The sequence below is a fragment of the Choristoneura fumiferana genome, chromosome 3 (assembly GCF_025370935.1).
Source record: "Choristoneura fumiferana chromosome 3, NRCan_CFum_1, whole genome shotgun sequence".
NCBI lineage: Eukaryota > Metazoa > Arthropoda > Insecta > Lepidoptera > Tortricidae > Choristoneura > Choristoneura fumiferana.
Genome location: NC_133474.1, coordinates 20,090,539 through 20,112,375, shown reverse-complemented (window position 1 = coordinate 20,112,375; position 21,837 = coordinate 20,090,539). Strand labels below are relative to the sequence as shown.

Below are 21,837 nucleotides of genomic sequence, written 5' to 3'. Positions count from 1 at the left end.
CCATAAACCGCAACGCTTAAGCTAACCGTCTGTAAACAGCAACTCACCAGAGTAATCCATGATGGAGGAATGCGTGGAGGAGACGTCGGAGTGGTCGTCCTGGGGCACCCGGCGCTTGCCGATGGCGCCCGGCAGCGAGCCGGGCCCGGAGCCGGCGGGGCTGCCGGCCGCACGCAGCCCCGGGCTGGCCGCGCGCCGCGGCGGCGTCGCCCGCCCCAGCCCAGAGTCTGCGAAGTGCGGACCCACACATGTCACCCTAACGTACTCGGCCCAGCGGCAGGGCTTCGAGGTGGACGGGGGTTGGCTCCGTGTGGAATCAGTGAAGGGATAAGAAGTAAACAATAGTGGGAAATGGTAATCAGTAACGTGAGGCGATTTTGACGATTCTTCGATCTATACATTAGATGTAAGACTTTGCACTCTCAAAATGCGTCCTTTTAGTATGAATGCGACATTTTAATCAGTGCTTCATTACATATAAAGTTTAGTAATTTTAGCCTATTTTACTGCTTATTAATATAGTCTCATAACATTGTATACATATTAACAACACATAGATCTACTCAGTTATCCGTAATAAATTATTTATTATTATTATTTAGTGAAGAAACAGGATTTACCAAATTTAGCCAAATTTTCTGGCAATTGCACGCTGCAGCAATATAAAATTACGTGATATTGTCGAGAGCTCACTCTCCACTACGTGGAATTGGGTATCATACGACTCAATCACCTCCTACCCCAATTGGACGCCTCACGTCACTTATGAACGTATTTGATATATAGTTACACATTTTTTTTCATGAAGCGTTTTATAAAGCAACGCCATATTATGTATTTGATTACTTATATTTCCCATCTTTTCGTCACCGGTTCGCTCGGTTTTAAATTTTAGCACAAAAAAATATATATCAAAGAAGCAAAAAGTACAAAACAAAATCAATTAGGCGGTAAGAATTTCGAAGGGATTGTTGCTGTTGACTATTTGATATAAGTAGGTAAATTGTACTTATATACAGCCCTAAAAAAACTGTATCTAATTACACACAGAGCCAATAAGAATGCAATGCAAATGAGTAAACTTGATTGAACATTTACAGTCTTCAGTCTGTCTGTAATAACTAATAAGTATGCAAGAAACACGTTCTAAGATTGATATTAAGGGTGTTTGTTCAATAACCACATGTTAACACAAAAATTACAATCTAAAAGTATAAAGATTGAAACATTGTTTAATTGTCATTCAAATTAGTAAGTTTACCATTAATTTTGTTAGTAACAAATTATACGTTTGTTTCGACTAGCATAATCATTAAATTAGAGGAATTATTTAAGTAAGAAGTTACCTAAATTAATACTAGAAGACGTTTTAAATGATAACATAATTTATGAAGCGTAAAATACTAAATGTGTGAACGTTATTTATCTACCTAGATAACATATAGTGGATATCAAGCTCTATCTACACTACATACGCAGAACTAAACAAAAGAAGCTATAATACATTTTGTATTTTACGCAAATTACATAATACACCATTATAATTTCATGTACCGTTAAATAAACTAGTATATAACGACTTATAAGCGTGGGGTACGATATATGTCGAACGATGTCACACCAACACCACGAGAGTATAAATAAAACATGCTCTAACACCGACCCTGTATACATAATATACCGCGCAAAATAAACCACAACCTCTATATATACTTAAATACTGCCAATGACCCAAGGAAACCATAATGTGCACAAGACCAGAAGACGCGTTCGGGCGGCGCATCATGCGGCGGCTAACTGTCCTATAACCGCATTGTTCTAAAGTTCTAATAAAAAATAATAAAGAAAAGTGCTAGTTTAATAAAAATTTGATAAATTAAGAATTGTCGTTTTTTACAAAAGTCTTTCTTTCCTTTATTTGTAATTTACAATAAAGTCTCAAGGATATTGACATCCGTGTACGTTGGGATGTTAAAATCAAAGCGGTCATTGGACGTTCGCCGCCGCAAGCGCCGGCCGGCACGCTAAAATAAAAAAGAACCCAAACGCACCATAAACATAAGCGAAGATCGCACCTCTTACGGCGCTACTGAAATGTGTCTTACCGCACAAGTTCATGAGAGAGCTAGACTTCCGTCCCGCCTTAAAGTTATTCTGGTAAGTGGAATATTTAGACCTTCCACGGGCCGACTGAGGTTCCTCATTCACGCGCTCTGAAACGTGTCCTAGACATGTCATCGCAAACTCATGCAACACACCTGCATGCAACGCAAGCGCGCGACCCGCGTCCGCGTCTCATCGCCGTCAAACAGCAAACAAAATTAATACTATAACGCCGCAACTGACACATGACTCAATTTAGCATACGTTTAGTTTAATCAGGGAACCAATTTTAGTAATGCGCGGAAGGTCTAGGGGCGATCAGTGTGGAAAAACAAGCGCACAAACCTCTCACGAAATCATAGGTTCCAAACTACATATAAGGCCAAAAATATAAATATGAAAGCATAATTTTGTGACTCTACGCACTACTGCGCTGCTGGAATACACATAACGGGGGAGATAAGTTTGCCTTCGTAATATAAATGATAGTACAAGCATTCTACGAAATAAATTAAATAAGCTTTTTTTTAACATCTTTAAACATTTGGTGGATGAGCCACGCACACCGTACTGCACACTGGTAGTATTCCAGTGTTTGCTTAACTCAATTATTGGAGGTAATATTTTAGCCGTACATTCTCGAACATGTATTTTTCTAGAATGTTCTAGTTTGTACGGAAACTGTAGCCTGTCGTAAAGCGCGCACAGTGGCTCACGGAGACATAGACACAACATCACATTCGAAAAAGCCACTAAAGCAGCCTTGCATAGATCGATTGAACCTTTTGAAATTTTAAAATAAAAGTAATCTTTAACTAAAAGGTAAACGATCAATGCATCATTCAACATTTGCGAGTAAAATAAGCGTCAAGGCGAGAAAATAATAGCTGATGATATAGGATATTGACACGTAACTGATTTCATATCAGATAGATTGCTGGAAATATTGGCGTTGACTTAACTTGAACTCATCGGCTATTACTTTCCTAACGAGTTCCCAAAAAGTAAGAATATTTTTTTTTTTACTAATTTGCGATCGTTTTTATTGGCTTAGCTTTGACCGGAAAACGAGGTGTATCGATATTTTTTTGACAATTTGGCAAAAACGACTCGAGCTTGATTCGTTTTCAGTTAATTCATTCAAAACGTATCTGGAGTTGTTCTTAGGAAGCACTCTAGGCACTGTTTGAGAACTCGCACGTTAGTTAGTCGTCAGACTCGCGGCTAGTAGCTATAACTAGTTTATAAACTAAACAACTGCGATTGACTGAATTTTTGACCGTGACTAAGCTGTGCCTCGCCTCCCTCACCGACATAGTCTATTACTTTCCTCGAGAATGGGGGGGGGAATGGATGAAAATTTTAGAAACGCTTGAAACTTTTTTTATCGATAGGAATAACATTTCTAATTAACAGAAAAAAATATCAGATTTTTAAATAGCATCAATTAATTTAAAAAAATGAAACAGTTTTCTTTACCGCCAAATTACGACAGACCGGTCGGTTACGGGTTGTTCCATGGTCCAGAATAAAAAACATTAAAAAAGAATTTATGTGTCTTTGATTTGACTCGATCGTTTTGACAGGTGACACTCTTTACCGGCTCGGATAATACCGACCCGACGATGAAAAACAGGGCCGATTCATTCAACGTAGTGCAACGTAGGTCGACATACGGACTGCAGAACTGTGCAGTCCAAGATAGTTCGAATCGTACATACACACCGATGCGAACAATAAGGGTTATTTAGCACTTATCGTATCGGGGTCTATGCCGTAGGGCACCGGCGTTAGATGTTGTCCCCCCCCCTCTTTTCCAGTGGGCGCTGTAGAAAATAGCCGAGGGATAATACCAGAAGGGCAGCAGCGTCCTCTAGGCAAACTTTATATTAACACTGCGCTCGCCAACCCCCTTGCCAAGCGTGGCGAGTGTTACCCGTTTCATGAATGAGGGAGGCCTATGTCCAACAGTGGATAGCCAACAGCTGATTATATCGGGGTGCTACTAGCCGCGTGTCGACGCTAGAGGCCGTATTAGTGCTAACGCTAGTGCTGTGCTACCTCGCGAAGTCTTGCAACTGCCGCGGCGGCCGAGCGGCCCGCTGGACGCGCTCCCCGGGGACATGCCGCCGCGCTCTTCCACTGGGGAATCTGAAATGCCGGTGGGAGGGTTATGAGACGCGATTTAGGAAGCTGTGTTGGAAAAGGCGCAACTGTTAGATACCGTGTGATTGCGGATACCGTTGGTTAACCCTTAAAATGGTAGAGGCGATTAAGCGACCACATGCATTGACTTGGAAATTCAACCTTCTTGTATTAGTTATAAGTTACAATATCCATTGTAATTATTGAAAGTACTACTAGCTTTAAAAATAGCCTTCATCAGGTACAGTCAGGTGTAAAGATACCGACACGGCCAATGTTGCAAAAATATATATACACGACTTTATGCACTTAACATTAAGGTCGTGTATACATATTTTTGTAACTTTGGCCGTGTCGATATCTTTGTACTTGACTGTATGTATTCGATAGCTGCTTTTGATTCTGTGGTAGTATGCTCCAATAAATGGAGCCTTATTAAGGGTTAAGTTTATATATTTTTTATTAGTATTTATTGTCGTTGCGGCAATAGAAGTATACATTATGTGTAAATTTCGGCTGTCTATCTACGAGTATGATGGTTCTCGAGATACACACACCCTTTGACAGACGGACAGGGAACTCACTAATAGGGTTTCGTTTGAAAGTTCCTAATGGGTCGAAGTGCCACCAAAAAGATACCTTGTAATTTATATAATAGAACCAATCCAATACATAAGGTTTTTTTTTAATTAACGAAATTTTAAAGTACAGCATCGGAAAGGGCATGGAAATATATGCGCCTGAATATTTTAAACTTAAGTTCATTGTTTATAAATTATACCCAGATGTTTATTGTGATGGCAACTATTCATTGAAATGTCTAAGTATTTGTGCTATAGTAATGATTCGTGTTAATTTTAGTCATTTTTAGATTGCATTGAATATAAGAATCTTGTATAGAAGACTCCGTGTTTCACCTTACCACTGACTTTATTTTTTATGAGACAGACATAAAAATGTATGATGTCGTCTTTGTTTATTTTGTACGATTAAAAGAGACTGTATCACAGTCTTCACAGACATCTAATCGGAACAGGTTCTAATTGCCACACTGAAAAGTGGCACACAGTCCTGTCACGACGTGTACATTTTGTTTACAGTAACATAAAATAAAATATACCAAGATCTTTAAAAATAGCCATTCACAAAACATAAACGTGCGCTGCCATCTAAAGCGCAGGGTAAAGTGGTACTTACGTAATATGCATATTTTCCAAAAAAGAGTGCAAGCTCACTAATTTCTTTATTCGCTCGCTATTTATGATTTTATTAAAACTTTACTTCAAATTCCATTCCATTAGATCACTCATCCCAATTTTCAACTAAACTTTCAGTCAAGTAAAAATTCGGATAAGTGAGCGTTCGATCAAAAAATATTCGGTAAACTTTTTTCAGCGCTTATACTCTTTTTGCAGACGTTTGTTACTAGCATGCGGGGTAGTTACCTCGGTAGAGGCCGGCTCGCTCGGCGAGGCTGTCCTGCGAGCCGCGGTAGTAGTCTCGCCGCATCGTGCCTGCCGCGCACACATTGGACCATACAGTTCAACGACCTCACGCCACGCAACGCCCAATACAAACCTCTGCTTGCGGCGAGCGCGTTCGTGAGATGCATCAACTGTGGCTACACCTCTCAGTCCAACTCGCAACAATGTATACAAAATTGTCTTGCCGATACGATGTAAGATGATTATCAGTTTTCGGTGTATAGTAAATATGCGAATAAGAAAGTCAAATGAAAAAATATTACCCGTATAAACATTCATTTCTTATGTATGTCAATTGTATTCGTTTATGTTCATTGTGAATTGGACTGTGTGAGTTCGAACATATGTTTCCGACATTTATCATAAGTGATAAGCGATATAACGAATTTATTAATTCAAACAAGGACAGACTTTTGAAAGGGGCAGTTCGAAATCTATTTACAATTAAGATTTATGTAGCACTTTTATCAGCTTATGATTCATGTCTGAAACTTTAGCGGGTAAGAGCAGGGTTGAGCAGTTCATAGCACTCTACTAAACTACCGACGTTTTGGATGTACAATTTTCAAGAAAATGAAAACTGCCACTCTCTATGCAGTTTGTTTCCGATTTAGAGTCGTGCATTAGTCTAGTAGAGCGCTATGAAGAAGATAAGCTAAGTCTACTCGCGCGTGCCGCGCAATTAAAATTGCCAGTGGCGTAACTAGGGTTCCGTACTAATTAAGCATCTAAAACGAACATTGATTCTTTATATTGGATGCTCATCTAATGAGCTTGCCCCAGACGTCCTAGTTACACCACTGAATGCCGCTAGCTGCTAAGGAGGGGGACACAACAAACAGCTGACACTATAAGTAAAGGCATCGCGCGAGTTAGACATGTTATAACATAGGACAGGGAATCCAATATGAACCGACGGAGAGAAAGCTTTCAGTCCTATTTTTAGTGAAGCTATCTGTCATATGTTTTCAGCCCGGACTGAAAGCCCCCATTTCGACTATGTTTTAACATATCTTTAATAGAAACGACTTTTGCATGGAGCATGCCACGTGAGCGTAATAACATAAGTAGCGCGATTGTGAAAGAATTCTATCACCCTTTATTAAGGTGAACTTAAAATTAATAGCTAAAACATATGTTTTGAGATAAATTAAGTACAAAGAAAGGGTATAGTAGATATGCTATCACAATAACGCTATACAAGGGAACATAACAAATTTAAAATCGAACTAAGTGCGGGATCGCTTACATGGGGGAAAAACAGTGTTTTCACACAAAGACAAGCGTAAATCGCCATTCGGGGATAACAATGTAGCAAAAAAGGTGCTAAAAAAAAGTTCCCGCAAATACCAAAATGTTTTCCGTTTTGAACAAACTAGATTATATGTCGCTGCTATTTGGTAGTGTTTGAAATCCACAGCGAAGGCAAATCTCCATTGTACTCTAAGGGTTGATGCGGCCCGGTAATCACCGCAACCAACGACGCAACGAGAGATTTTATAACAAATCGCATGTACTGCTATTAAACGTGATTATCATATAAACTGTAATGATGTAAATTTTCATTGGTTCATAAATAAATAATAATATTAGCTTTATAAACATAGAGTATTAACCGGTGAGGTTGGTGGAGGAGGGCTGTTTGCTCCCCAGCATGCCCTCAGCAGCCTGCAGGGCTCCGCTGTCCACGTGGATGGTCTTGGGGCGCGCGCGGGGCGCCGGCTTGCCGCGGAGCCGCGCCGGCGCCGGCGCCGCGCGCTGCAGCTCGGGGAACTCCGCCTTGTTTAGCGTCTTGCCCTGGAATTGGGGAAAGCGTTGTGATCATTTACTTTGTTGTAAAGAAACTGATCAGTTAAAAGTTAGAGAATAAATATATCTACATTTATTTGTATTTCTGTTAAAAAAAAGTATGTATTTGCGTATCAGTGATTTTCGGAATTTTTCGTTAAGCTACTTCTTATTTCTTGCCAAATTTCCTAATTCTATGTCAACGAAAGGTAACCCATATACGTTTTGTTTCTCACGGATTATGTATGAAAATACAAAAAAACATAGGTTCCTTTGTTCTTTTTGAGGTACGGAACCTCCAAATATTTAAAATTTACGAATGAACTTGCTGTTTTAACTTCCTTTTGTTTGTTAGTTGGGGAGGCCTATGTCCAACAGTGGACGTCCTACGGCTGATAATGACGATGACTATTTCTGAACTGAAAACGACAATAAATAAAGAACAGACTCAACTCCATCTCATGCTTCCATAAACTGCTCCATCTTCAACAGAAGACGAATATTACTGCAGTATCGAGTTCAGTTAGTCAACTCGTGGCACCCTTACCTCCCTCTCAGCTTCCTCGATGGCCTTCTTCAGCTTATACTGCTGCAGTATGGCCTCCCTCCGCTTGGCCTGTTCCTCCTTGCGGGCAGCTCTCTGCTCGGCGATCTGTTCGTCGCGTGCGCGGCGCGCGGCAGCGGCCTGGTCGGCGCGCGCGCGGGCCTCGTCGGCGCGCTGCCGCCGCTGGAGCGAGAGAAGCATTATGCGCTCTTTCTTGCGCTCCATCTCTTCCGCTGAGTTCTGGAAGCGAACGTTGTGTGCTAAGTTTATAGAACAAAAATAAACATAAATATTCATATTTGCAAAGTATACTTTTAACAGCACGATTGAACTGTTTAAGTTGGGGTTGCCATATAATTTAATAATAAGTAAATTTTTTTTTTGTTTCTAGCTCTTATTCATTCAGTAATTCTTTGTAAACTTTTTATTGTTTTAATTTTATCGTATTTTTTTGTAGACTTATTTATTTTTTTTCATGTGTTGTTGGTGTGAGTGCTATCACTCTTTATTTAGTTAGTTTTTAGATAAGGACCTCACTGAAAATCAGCGCCACGGCTTGCAATGCATGTCTTGTCTTTTTCTAGTGTTATGTTAATTGTGATGTTTTTTATGACGTTAAATAAATGTATTTTCCCTTTTTTTTTCTTTAAATACCGTTGTTTTTATTTAAGGGTTCGGATTTGAGGGTTATGTGATTCTAAAGGTGTCTGTGACAGGCTCGTTGGCACTACGTTGGTTGGCGTTGGGTTGATGCCAGTATCGAGAGGTGCGTTTGAGAACATGGACGTTTGTGATTGGTTAAATAACTAAAGGAGCCAATTGCAATTGCAGGACTGTAACGTCAAACGGACTTCACGGTAGTAGCGCCAACTAGCGTTAATTAGCCTATCAAGCAAGCCTCATTGACAACAGATATTTAATATCAAATAACAAAATACAGTCGATGACTACGGTATAAACTTACTATGTTGCTTAACTTTTTCATAATTGCACATAAAACAAATGTGTGCAAAATGTGTTCAAGTGACGAATATAGAAATACGCCGCCAGAATCCAGATATCCACTTTTCTGGCCTAGGCAATAATGTAGCATTGTTATGAAACTTGTTAATACCGGAAGTCACAAGATTGGCAGGCCTCCTACTGGGTGGAATGACACATTGCGGGAGCTACAGGCAACCAGTCAATGCCGAGAGCAATTTGACAAGTTAACTTTCACTGTGGCATTTTTAAACCTAATTTAGACTTGCAAGAAAAATGGTGGAAGTTGTATTGGTCAATCGAACGCAGCCATGTGATAGTACTTGCACGATCTTGCAGGTCTAAACTGGGTTTTAGGGGAAGGCCTTGGTTCAAAATTGGATGTAAGTATAAGCTTACCGGATCGGGGTTCATCTCGCCAATGACTAGCGCGGCGGGCTCCGCGTTGACGGGCCTCGGCGGCCGCTCCCTGGGTGGCGTCTCTCTGCGCTCCGAAGAGTTGTCCCCAGGTCGCAGCGCCCCCAGGCCCGCGGCGCGGTGCACCACGAACTCCTCCTCTTGCACTCTCTCGTTCCAGTTCTCTGGACTCTGCCGCTCCGGACTGTGGTACTCGGAGGCGCGGTCTTTCTTGGGGGACATCCTTTTCGCTCGCAAAGGCGGCTTCGGTCGTTTCGGGGGTTCGTTGTCGAACGAGATGTAGAAGCCTTTCTCGTTCGCGTCCTCCTCTTGCTCGAGTTGCTGGAAGGAGTTCCGGTTGAGGGAGGGGCGGGTGGGGGAGGGGATGCGGTACGTGCGCGTGCCGGAAGTAATGTTTAGTCGGTTGATGCCCTGCCGGAGCGCGTCATCTTCCGCGTTGCCAATGAAGGAGATGTTCTGGGGCTCCATGTCGTCTGGTACGGCGGGCGCGGGGCTCTGCAGCTGTTGGAGGCTCACGGGTTCCTGCCGCCGCGAAGCTTCGGGCAGGGAGCCCTGCCGCTGCGGGGTTTTCGACCTCCTCGGGCTGACGGCGAGAGGCGGGGACTGGGAGACGAGGTTATGGTTGGGTATCACAGTGTAGCTCAAGTGGTTGTGGTCACGGTCGGTGCCGTTCTGGTAGCGGTCGGGCGGCGCGGGGTGGGAGGGCGGCCGGTCGTGCAGCACGAAGCCCTGCGGCGCCCAGCCCGCGGGCTGCGGCGGCGGCTGCGGCTGCGGCTGCGGCGACGGCGACTTCCACGTGCGCGGCTCCAACTGCTGGCTCTGCTGCTGGTGCAACTGGACACACCACGAACACACAACTTCACGAACCTTCATTAGCATGCATGAATTATTTTAATTAGGCCTCATTATCCTGAGATCTTTGCCGTTGCCAACATTTGTGGTCGTGGAGAAGTTACATTTTTACAACAGAAAGAAGTATTTATTCCGTTGGAAATACAAGCTGCAGGGGAAAAACGGAAGGCGTTTACATCTTACTGCCGGTACTGCTGTGCCACCTACTACCAAATTGATGATGATTTAAATATGAAGTCGACAAAGTGAGTGCTTTACAATTTTTTATGGTCACATTGACTTGTATGTGGTATAATAATAGTCCCAAATGACATTGAATATTACAGTGTTAAAGAAATTATTTTCTCGACCACACATCAACAAACTGTCCAAATAATCAAAGGCAGTCAGTACTACCTCTACTTTTTGAGGTTTTTTTTTTTGTTTGCGAACACATGTTTGGGTAATGGTACAATGTAGACAATAGGACAATCTCGACTCCGAGAAATGATCTGATTTTTTTTTATTCGACTGGATGGCAAACGAGCAAGTGGGTCTCCTGATGGTAAGAGATCACCACCGCCCATAAACATCTGCAACACCAGGGGTACTGTAGACGCGTTGCCAACCTAGAGGCCTAAGATGGGATACCTCACGTGCCAGTAATTTCACCGGCTGTCTTACTCTCCACGCCGAAACACAACAGTGCAAGCACTGCTGCTTCACGGCAGGATTAGCGAGCAAGATGGTGGTAGCAATCCGGGCGGACCTTGCACAAGGTCCTACCACCTGCAAAACTTCACTAAATCCAGCTTCGATATCGGAACCGACTCCTCTTATCGACTCCAGACTCCTTTATTCAATCTGGTTTAATTTGGCAATAGCGAAGGCTAAGGCTAAGCGAAGCTAAGTACCGAAGCACCGATTCCTTTGGACCCTTGACTTTGACTTCGGATTTATTACCGAGGTACCATTAGGCTAATATGATATTGTGGTCTACCACCCTAAAGTTGATAATCGTTTGCACGTCACAAAACAATTAAATTGAAAATACAAACTGAAATATAGATGCACAGAAAAAACAGAAAAATAAGACCATCACTGGGAATCGAATCCAGGTCCTCGGTAATCCGTACCGCGTGCTATACCGCTACACCACTGATGGTCGACGGTACCGACACGAATTTCCCTATGCACCTCATATCTCAGCTTGTGTTTCTTTCTTAGTCACTTAAGCAGCGACGCTAGCGACATCTATGCCGTAGCCCTCATCGAGAAACTTTTTCGGCATTCCATTGGAACTAACCGCTCACCCGGACAAGATACTCTTTTAAACCTTCAGATCCGGATTAACCCATCTCTAGTAGTGTACCGACCTGCCAGCCCCGCAGTTCGTTCTCTTGGTGTTGCTGCGCGTGCTGCGCCCAGGTGCGGCGCGGCGGCTGCGGCTGCGGCGGCGACTCGTGCAGGTAGAACCGGCCATAGTCTTCCACGTCCCGGTACTGGGTCGGGTACTGCTCGAACTGCTCGAACGGCTGGTAGTAGGGCTCCCGCGGCAGGTGCGGGGTGGACCCGAACGCGTTAAGCGCCGGCCGCGACACATTGTGCTGTGAGCTGAATTGGCTGTGCTGCGGATGGTCGGGGGCGTCAGCGGAGTGCGTTATTGAGCGTGGTTGGTATAGAAGCAGTGGTTTGCGGGGCTACTACGAAATTCGAAAATCAAAGTTCATATCGCACCGTCCCTCTCACTCTCGTGTTAAATAATATTAGCGTCAGCGGGATAGTATATAGGGCCTGACGTTTCTGGGTGAACTGGGAAACGTGTATACCTACTACACTTGTCGAACACTCGCTACCCGCAGTGCCATAAATCATCGATGCACTTGGGACCCACCCGTGCGAGGCGTCACCAAGACGGTTCTCACCAGAGCCTTAAATTCGCGGCATTTTTGATCTGTCGTAATGACTTCTTACTTATCGACTCTACATTACTGATATCGATAATGATATTATATTAATAGTTCACACATTAGCACTACAATAGACTTTAAATATAAAATTGAATTATTAAATTAGAAATTGTTAACTACTCGTTGTTTTCATTGCATAATGCATATTTATGTCTCATCATCATCATCATCCCAGCCTATATACGTCCCACTGCTGGGCACAGGCCTCCTCTCAGAACAAGAGGGCTATTTATGTCTATTTCGCATTTTCGATTGCTCAAAAGTTAATTGGAAGAGATCGCTCTTTAACGATAAAACCGTCTACTGTTGACCTCTACTTTTAATCTTTTTTAACATGTTGTGTATCGATACATCGATATTGAATATCAGAAGTCGATAAGTTAGAAGTCACTATGGCAGATCAAAAATGAACATTCCGGGCTCTGCCCACCGCCATTGTAGTGTGCGGCTTTTAACTTTGGCTGTAGAATCACAAATTATATACAAAAATTGCATAATATATAATTTTGGTAGTGAGACCGCTTATCCATTCCTAGACAAATGGAGCACTGTCCTGCCGTTTAATGTAGTGTTTGACATATTAAGTATAGTTCTTGCTTCCGGCGGTTGTAGCATTTCCGCTATTTTTTAGTTTGCCACTCGATGCATCCGACGTACGCAAAGAGTGAAAAACAAAAAACACGCGTAGGTTGCTAAAATTATTTGCGCCAATTGCTAAAATTATTTTACTGTTGTATAAGCGTTGGCGCAATAACATAGTTTACAGGTTATTCAGGAGATGCCTTTAGGGCATAGTTAAAATGGCATATTAAACGAAAACGAAGAAACTAACATTAGTTGTGAAATTATTAATGTATTTATTTTGGATTTCTAACTATTTGATTTATAATGAGTAGGTAGGTATTTTTTTAAGCGTGTATCCCGGTGGATTGATAAGTCTTTGCTTTTGCCACCATAGTTCAGGCATTGTACAATCCCAGATGCTAGTGCTTCAATATATCATCCTTAGTGTTGTTGGCATATAAACGCATATAGTGGTGCTTTAAATTATGTAATTAAATTGATACTTACCAGCTGTGGAATGTTAGACGGATACTGTGGCTGAAAAGGCGATTGCGGCTGCGGCGGCTGGAACAAGTGTTTGGCTTGTTGGTGCTGCAGTTGTTGTTGCTGTTGTTGCAACTGTTGCTGCAACTGTTGCGCGAGCTGTTGCTGTTGTTGCTGCAACTGTTGCGTCTGTTGTTGCTGCTGCTGTTGCTGTATTTGGTTCTGCTGGGTGGCGAGCCGCGCGATGTCGCTCTGAATGTCCTGCAGGCTGGAGTTCATTCTGCAATTATTAGGTATTGAATCGAGACCCCAATTTTGACTCTTTGGTGTGGAGAGTTGAAATTTTCAAACAGAAACAACTAAATTTGACCATAATTAAGTATCTACTACTACTACTAGCGCCACTACTTAGTGATTGAAAAAGGTTCTAGAGGTGAGACGTATTAGGCAAAACGCGGACTAAGTCTTGCGAGTACGCGTCCACAAAAAGACTAGATCCAAAGACTAGGTCAACGAGTATCTACGAGTACTTAACTCAATTGACTCATTGCGTAAACAAAATGATTCCCGTAAATACGCTCCCGTGATTGCGTATACATCGTACTAGTTTTTGTAGTTTTACGAATATTATCGAACAAAATCGAATCGATAATAATCGATATTTTCTTAATTTTAACTTATATTAAATACCGACTAAAAACTTCCCTTCATACTTCATACAGGCTTAGGACTGTCAGCAATTTTTATAAATTTTTCAATTAAAAGTGTACATAAAAGCTGGTTTTCAAGTTGGCGGAACGTTGTCAGCCGCCGTACTCCTAAATACTCGTACGCTAAAAGAATCGCGGGCGGGAACGCGTACTCACGCGTCCAAGCCAAAACCTATTCCAGTAAATACGTCTCACCTCTAAAAGGTTCCTTTCACAAAATGAATACGTAAACTTAACTGAACCTTATCCTTCCGAGTCCTAACTTTTTTAACAGATATAGTACTATGACAGATACAGTAAGTAATCTTTGTTATTTTGGATATTATTTCAACACATTAAAAAAACAATGACAGTACATGCTTTATAAAGTACCTACATGCGGCCGTTATTCTTAGTGTTAATTTGTTCTTTATCAAAATTATAAAGTACGCGAAGACTCAAGAGGTTAAGGAACATCAAAGCAGTGACTAGCTTTTGATTATATCGTTAATTGATACACCAAACACAGGAATGACAAACGTTTAGTTTAAAGGTTAAATGAAATAAAAAGAGGGAGATAGCTTACTTGGCAATGGACTGTTGGTACTGCTCTATCGCTACGTTGTCCACTGTTTGACTCGGCTCGTCCATGTCCTATGATAAAATGAATCATCAAAATATATAGTTGTCTCTAGCAAATTGGATGTTAACTTGATTTTTCACTTTTTTGACCAGATAAATAAAGGATACGATTAAATAACCTAAATCCTCTTCAATTTTAAGTTAAATTTACTTCTAATCTTAAAATTATAGATGAGTGCATTGATTGTTAATCTAATAGAAAATGTTACTGGTTCCTGGTAAAATTAACTCTACATGCAGTTTCAATCATGCAAATTTTAGTAACCCATTAATTTACGGACGACAACATACCAACAATTTACGAGTATCTTAGACCCATATACATCACGCACACACAACACCCCACGTACACATAAACACATAATCGTTCACGGGCACATTGTTACCAATACCGTAGTTTAAACCAATGTTTGCGTCAATCGTAGGGTTAAATATTAATTATTCACACAATCATTAAAAGAAAACTTTCGTTTTTTGTCAGCTACAGGCTGTTACAAAAATACCCGTAAAGCGGAAATTCGGGGGTTAAATGGTGTCTTGCAAAGAGTCCATTTACAACATTTGAAAACCGTAGTATCACACTGTATGACTTATCGCCAAAAAAATACTTAAATTTTTTATTGATATGTCAACCCTATTTCAGTACAATTACAGAGTAAACTACGCAAAATGTTTATGTCCATTTTAACCTAATATTCACGGAGCGACCAAGTATAAAAATAGGTATACCCCCTCGTATACTACCCCTTTGTTAAGCAACCTATGCTAATATAATAATCCGGTTGCATGACATGACAACTTACTAGGGTTGACAATATTTTTCGCTTGAGTAATTAAATTAATACAGCCACAGGGCTCCAATTAGAATTAACGCTCCAGCCTCATATCGTCATAAATAAACACAATTGGCAAATAAAGTAAAAATCACCATGAAATCAGCAAACAAAGTTTAAACGCCCTCAAAGTACCCACCTGCTGCGCCGGCGCGGGCTTGGCGTCCTCCTCGGCCGGCGTCCGCGCACCTTTGCCCTGCAACACGTCCGTGCAACCGCCACCGTAACACGCCGCGCGACGAGCAACGCGCGGCGTGCGTTCGTCGGGGTATAAGGTTACGTAATGGGATCGCCACAAGGGATTGTCACAAGTGATACTAGGGACACGTGTTGCTGATAACTAGGTGCTGCGTTGAGATTGATTTTTCACATGGTTTTTTAATAAGCTGTTTTGCTTTCTTAACTTTGGGCGCCATGATAACAACAAAAAATTATTCGCTTTTATTCTTTTGTTTATCATTTTAAACTAATCAAAACCCTAAAAACGGACCTGCATGAAATTTCAAAAATGAAATGAAAAGGCATAGTATACGCGGCTTAATAACTTAGCAGCAGAGATCGGAATTTTTGCGGCATTTTTGATATGTCATAGTGACTTCTCACTTATCGACTTCCGATATTCAATATCGATATATCGATACACATGTTCAAAAATATTAAAAGTAGAGGCCAACAATAGACGGTTTTATCTTTAAAGAACCAACTTTTCAATTAACTTTTGAGCAGTCGAAAATGTGAAATAGACATAAATATGGATTATGCAATGAAAACAATGAATAGTTAACAAATTCTAATTGAATAATTCAATTTTATATTTAAAGTCTGTTGTAGTGCTAATAAGTGTTCCATTTGTGTTTTATAAAAGATATTAAGATTATTATTTTACGATAATAATTATTATCGATATCATTTAGGTAGAGTCGATAAGCGAGAAGTCACTATAACAGATCAAAAATGCCGTGAAAATTCCGATCTCCGCTTAGCAGATTTTAAATTTGGATAAATTGTAATCGCTAAATCGATCATGATAAAGTGTCTATATAGAAACCCTGTCCCTAAGGTGCTCAGGGACGTACATTATGCCATATTGACAATGAAACAAAAGTATCTATGAAAATCAACCTCAACACTCATCTAAACAAGGTGTTACTTCGGCTTCTTATACTCCAACAAACAAACGCATGCTTCCCAATCGTGATGCATGTGTTTTACATTCCTACACACACTCCATTTGTGCTGTTAACACGTGGTTGTGTAAAATGTCGCTTATAAACTGACTAATAAGATTAAAAATGGTTCGAAAATGGACGAAACTTGGGGCCAAGTGATAGCGTCGCAAAATACTTTGTGATGATCAAAATTAACGAACATGTGTAGAAATTAAGATGCTGCCTGTATAATAAGAAAATCAGCACTTTAGTACTTAAGCTGTTTCAATGAAAAGCGTATATTTTCAAGTAAATCTCAAAATGTAAAATACGACATGAAAAAAAGGGCACTTAAATTACTGTAATTATTATAATGTATCTTACAATGAAAGCATTAAAGCGAGTGATACTAGATCAATTTATCTGTACAGTATTCTGAAAATATAATGAACCAAAGTGTGATTTTGATGTTACAATAAAAAAATATTGAAAAAAGGTCTAAAACTAAATCAATAGGAGTAAGATTCAGAAACCGGCCACTCACCAAGGAGGCCAACTGGTATTGCAAATACGTATCCTAATGGAATAGAAAAAAATATTATATTCTGTCGTGACATGTCTTCAGTTGGGTTTAGTATTCGTGCTACCGGGTCGAAAGTGTGTTTTATCAAGTCTGTTAAAGAATTCATTGTACTAATTATACGTGACATCTCGAAATAAATGTCTGATATCAAATTCCTTTCAATAAAATTAATGATACCACAAAAACTTTCAATCTTACGACAGACGCCTCCAACATTATATGACAACACAAAGTCTACATAATTTATTTATTTCAGTAAAGATCACCACAAACTACTAAATACCACACAGTAGACAAACTCAAACCACGTTTTCATACAAAACATACATGATCCCAAGCGTTCTTCACCAGCAGAGTGAATTCCAATAGTATAGTTTTCCAAAACTTAAACTTTTACTAAACACACATCCGATATCTCGAATATTAGAATGTCATACATTTTGTCGCACTCTGCTAGCTCTAAAAGCGCAATCCACCCACAAAACGTTACATCTAACTTCTCACACCTATAATTTAAACGCTTAACACATTTGACCGTCTCCCAAAGCTTACAATACACGGTTGGGCAGTCACATTCGTCCAAGAAAGACGATAATTATAACACTGAGAGCAACATTTTGAGTGGCTCGAGAAGTAATGTTCTCATCTTTCCATAAGTAGAGTTTGTTTTTTCATATCATATCTATCTAAAATGCATGCAGCCAAAACTTCCTTAAGAGGACGTAGTAGCGCGTTCTTATAAGATTGTCTCTAATAACCGACCCTTCTAACTCAGAAACAGAATATAGTCTCTGCACCGGGGCCAAGTGGAAACTAAAACTGGCTTGTTTGTGAGAAGAGGCCTGTGCGAAACTCCGGGTTTATAACATATTATTATGTTTGTGCTGACAATTGTCGTCCTTCGCCTAACTAAACCTAAACGAACTCTCGTTTTTTTTTTTTTAAAGAGAAAAAGTTTTTCGAATATGGTTTGTTTGAATTATTACTTTGCAAATTACACCAGTGTTCCCGGCCAACCTCTTCGAATAACTCTAAGCAACCAATTGCATTGGATCTCAAACATCTTTCATTGGTCGAACGTGCATGCACCGTGGACGGACAGGAGCCTCAACCAACCGATTTTCAACTCACCCTGGTGACGGCTTGTAGGAAGGCCTGCTGTCCCAACTGCTGCCGCTGCCGACTGACCGCGACCTCCATGCGTCGCTTGTCCTGCTCTATCCGCCGCCGCTTCTCTTCTAGCTTTAGCCGGATGTTGTTGAGTTGCGCGGCCATCGCTTGTTCGCCGCTTGGCGACGCGTCATCCGATTGATCTTCACCATCTGTTAAGTTAAGCAGCGCTTAGTAATCGATGGTTTAATTTTATAAATGTTAGTCTTGATAGTGATTTTACAGTCTGTCGAGGGTAGGCAGTGATACAATTTTTACTGAGCCTTCAGTCGTTTTTTTTATCCTTATTAATTGAAATCGATGAAAAACACCGTACGTTGCATACAACATCCTTAAATCTAAACAAACATAACATAATCAATAACAAAAATTAAAATCAGAATATTTTCCCAGAAAACCAAAAGATAGATGTGCGTGACACCAAAGCCATAAAAATACTAAATTAATGAGGACATTGTGAAACTATCATGCTAATAAAGTTTATCCCTACCCTTATTGTGAGATAGGTAATAGACCTAAACTAAATTGCGAGTTGGGGAAACTGAGATACGGGAAAGACACATATTGACTGCTCTAGCTTACTCTCTCTCCCGGCTCTCAACTTAGCTCTGTTGCCAGAATGCAAGAAAATATTAATTTATGTAGCCTACGTCAACCGAATTAGATAATCTCAGGCAATATCTTCGTGAAAATTTCGAAGTCTCAGCTACAGAGCTCCAAACGGTTTCCACTACACTAGGTATCATGATAATGTTGCATGACTGACTGGTCTGGTCTTGTTGCAGACACTGCTGCTGCCACGTGGTGGTGTTAGGAGGCGGCGTCGCGAACGACGTCTTCCGGACCGGCGGCTCGTCCAAACCTGGAGGACACGAGACGTAGATGATAAGTGATAACTGTTAATAATGTAAGGCTGGAAGGTTCTAGGTGAAAATTTGTAAGTTGAGAATTGATTTTCGCTTATAGATGGTAGAGGTTCGCTTTTTATGTGGCGATTAAATGTTTGAAACGTTCATGTTATGTTATCGTCTCCACCTCATCCATTACTCGAAATCAAAGCTAATTTAGGATACTTCTAAATCCTTGTCATTGTCATGGATGTGGACAGTAATCTATAGACCTTGTCTAGTGCGCTCGGAATCACATTTTCCATTTCATTCTAACAAACGATTTAGGATGAATGTAGAAAGAGATGGAGAGTGCCCGCGTGTTAGACAATACGGCCTCAGATTTCCAGATTTCAATTAAATTCGGTTTATGAAGATTCAAAGAACATTCAGGGTTTAAAGATCACATATACAATTTGAATACTATCTCATCTAGAAGCTTCCTTAGATTCGAAAATGAATTAGTAATGGGAATATGTGGTCCACAAGCATATACGAAGGCACAGTAAGCGGACGACAGCGCAAGCACAAACCTTGATCGCCGTTCCTGTACTTCAGGTCCGCGAAGCTGGTCTTAGTGGCGTCACCGTCCGTGGCATCGCGGTTTAGGTAGAAGCCATCGCCGCCGCCCTTATTGCTGAAGTAGTTTTGGGTGTTCATGGTGATGGTATCGCTGCTTAGTTGCCGTCTGATGGGATGGTATTCGGGCTCGGAGTTTTGGGAGACTTGCCGCTCGGGCCGGGGGGTGGGTCGGGTCGGGTCGGGGGGAGGAGGGTCGTTGCCGTTGTGGAAGTCACCGTGGAAGAAGTTGATGGAGCCGCGGATGTCTTGTCGCGAGGAGCGGAGAGGCGGGTTGTAGCTGTCCAGTGGGCCTGGTGGACAGAACACATGGTCTTAAAGCTTTGCAATATTTCTGATAGCCCCGTCAAATGTTTTGTATTATCTGTGACTGGCCACTACAAGTTACGATTTTTAAAAACAAGAGATTGTATCATTTGTGCTAACGTAGCACCGACGAGTATCACGATCATTAGTTTAGGCGCGAAAAGATCAAGCAACACGCCGTATCTGATTTAAGCGATTTAAAGTGATTCTACGCGACGGAGATACGATAAGCTAACATAACACAAGTGTGGATCCCCTTAGACACCTAAGTACGCAAGTTTTATTCGTCTTTTGCACAAGTCGAACAGGTATAATAAAGCAATGACATTGTCTCACCAGCAGGTGCAGAGATCTTCCTAACATTGGCGACGGTGGCCAACTCCTTTTCTGGGTTACGACCAGCGAAGTGCAGCCGATCCTGCGACCCTCCGAAGTTCTCCACCGTCAGCTGACTGTCGTCGGAGATAGAGGAGCGCCGGGAGCGGCGGCCGGCGAAGGACTGGTTGTGCTGGTAGTGGGACGGACGACCCGCCGCTGTTAGGTTCGGGTCTACTGGTACTGGGAGCACAAACAGTCAGGTTTAAAAGTAAATGCACTAATGATCCCACTGGGTTATTGTGTACCCAAAAATAGCTTTACTACTTAATAAGATAGGATAATGTCATGTAAGTTGTAATAGCTGCGTGAAAATTTTCTTAGTAGCAAAAAAATCACAGTAACGCGCGCGAACTCAGAGGAATCTTAAGTAACAAAACACTGATGTCGAAAATTTACAAGACTAGATAAGCGCGCTCTTGCATCTAGTCAAGCGCAACGCCACAATGGGCGAGTGCGGGGTATGAAACGAAGCGCGAGCCTCGATTTCTTGCAGCTCTCACGCAGGCTGTACATATTAAGTTAAACATTGTACGAGTAAAGCATCAGCGTCAAAACAACCAAAAAGCAATACACAACCAAGTTAAACTCTCGCTCACCATTATCATCCTCTCTCCTCGCGATACTCGCTAGTGTAGTGATCCCCCTGCCGCGGTGCACGACGAACTCCTCCCGCTGGGGGGACACGCTCCTCCGCTCAGGGGTGGAGCACGCCGAGCGGCCGGCCGGCGCGCGCCCGCGCATCGCGCACGCAGACGGCGATCGCGGGACTGGAATGTGGCATATCAAACAAGATGAAGATCGAGAGATTAAGAACACGCTTCCATCACGACTCATCACATCACAATATCAAGTCGACTAATGTGATTAGTCGAATCTGCGCGTGACTGCATCAATGGAAGCGCGTCCTAACTTAGAAAATCGGAAGTGGCCCTAACCAAGGCGCCTACACTGTTAGCTGTGAAATAAATATTCTTATTCTTACTGTAACACTGTACGCTACAGTTAAATTATGTCACTTCTTTACATGTATGATAAATAAACGTCTGGATTAGGACCACTGGCATGTTCTCCTAAAAGGGATTATGAATTAAAAACAATGAAAATACAAATGAGAATAAAATACTGACTGTTTTAAATAAAAAAACAAAATGAAAAAAAACAACATCGAAATTCCTAAATTATGCTACATGAGCTATACACGCGAGACTTTCAAAATTATTGTCATTACATTAATCTTGATTTGTCTTAATTCCTCAAGATTAATGAATGGTTCACAAAATTGTCTCTTTCCACAGCTGTACGATAGCATATG

The 21,837-nt window shown here is 41.4% G+C and overlaps 1 protein-coding gene across 12 annotated transcripts in view; it reads right to left on the bottom strand.

Moving 5' to 3' along the window:
- Patronin (calmodulin-regulated spectrin-associated protein patronin) overlaps nucleotides 1–21,837 on the bottom strand; it is a 70,211-nt gene that overhangs the window by 4,766 nt on the left and 43,608 nt on the right. For 3 of the 12 annotated variants that reach the window (XM_074086136.1, XM_074086132.1, XM_074086142.1), the window contains 17 exons: nucleotides 21,122–21,292; nucleotides 20,484–20,705; nucleotides 19,796–20,134; nucleotides 19,142–19,237; nucleotides 18,337–18,527; nucleotides 17,167–17,199; nucleotides 15,614–15,670; nucleotides 14,586–14,653; nucleotides 13,335–13,590; nucleotides 11,670–11,921; nucleotides 9,445–10,296; nucleotides 8,068–8,304; nucleotides 7,349–7,529; nucleotides 5,694–5,762; nucleotides 4,165–4,254; nucleotides 2,106–2,213; nucleotides 48–227 (listed from right to left, as the gene is read on the bottom strand). In XM_074086136.1, coding sequence (XP_073942237.1) covers nucleotides 48–227; nucleotides 2,106–2,213; nucleotides 4,165–4,254; nucleotides 5,694–5,762; nucleotides 7,349–7,529; nucleotides 8,068–8,304; nucleotides 9,445–10,296; nucleotides 11,670–11,921; nucleotides 13,335–13,590; nucleotides 14,586–14,653; nucleotides 15,614–15,670; nucleotides 17,167–17,199; nucleotides 18,337–18,527; nucleotides 19,142–19,237; nucleotides 19,796–20,134; nucleotides 20,484–20,705; nucleotides 21,122–21,292 — 3,402 coding nt within the window. The remainder of the gene's footprint in view (nucleotides 1–47; nucleotides 228–2,105; nucleotides 2,214–4,164; nucleotides 4,255–5,693; nucleotides 5,763–7,348; nucleotides 7,530–8,067; nucleotides 8,305–9,444; nucleotides 10,297–11,669; nucleotides 11,922–13,334; nucleotides 13,591–14,585; nucleotides 14,654–15,613; nucleotides 15,671–17,166; nucleotides 17,200–18,336; nucleotides 18,528–19,141; nucleotides 19,238–19,795; nucleotides 20,135–20,483; nucleotides 20,706–21,121; nucleotides 21,293–21,837) is intronic. The other 9 variants (XM_074086133.1, XM_074086143.1, XM_074086141.1 and 6 more) reach the window with 9 other exon arrangements.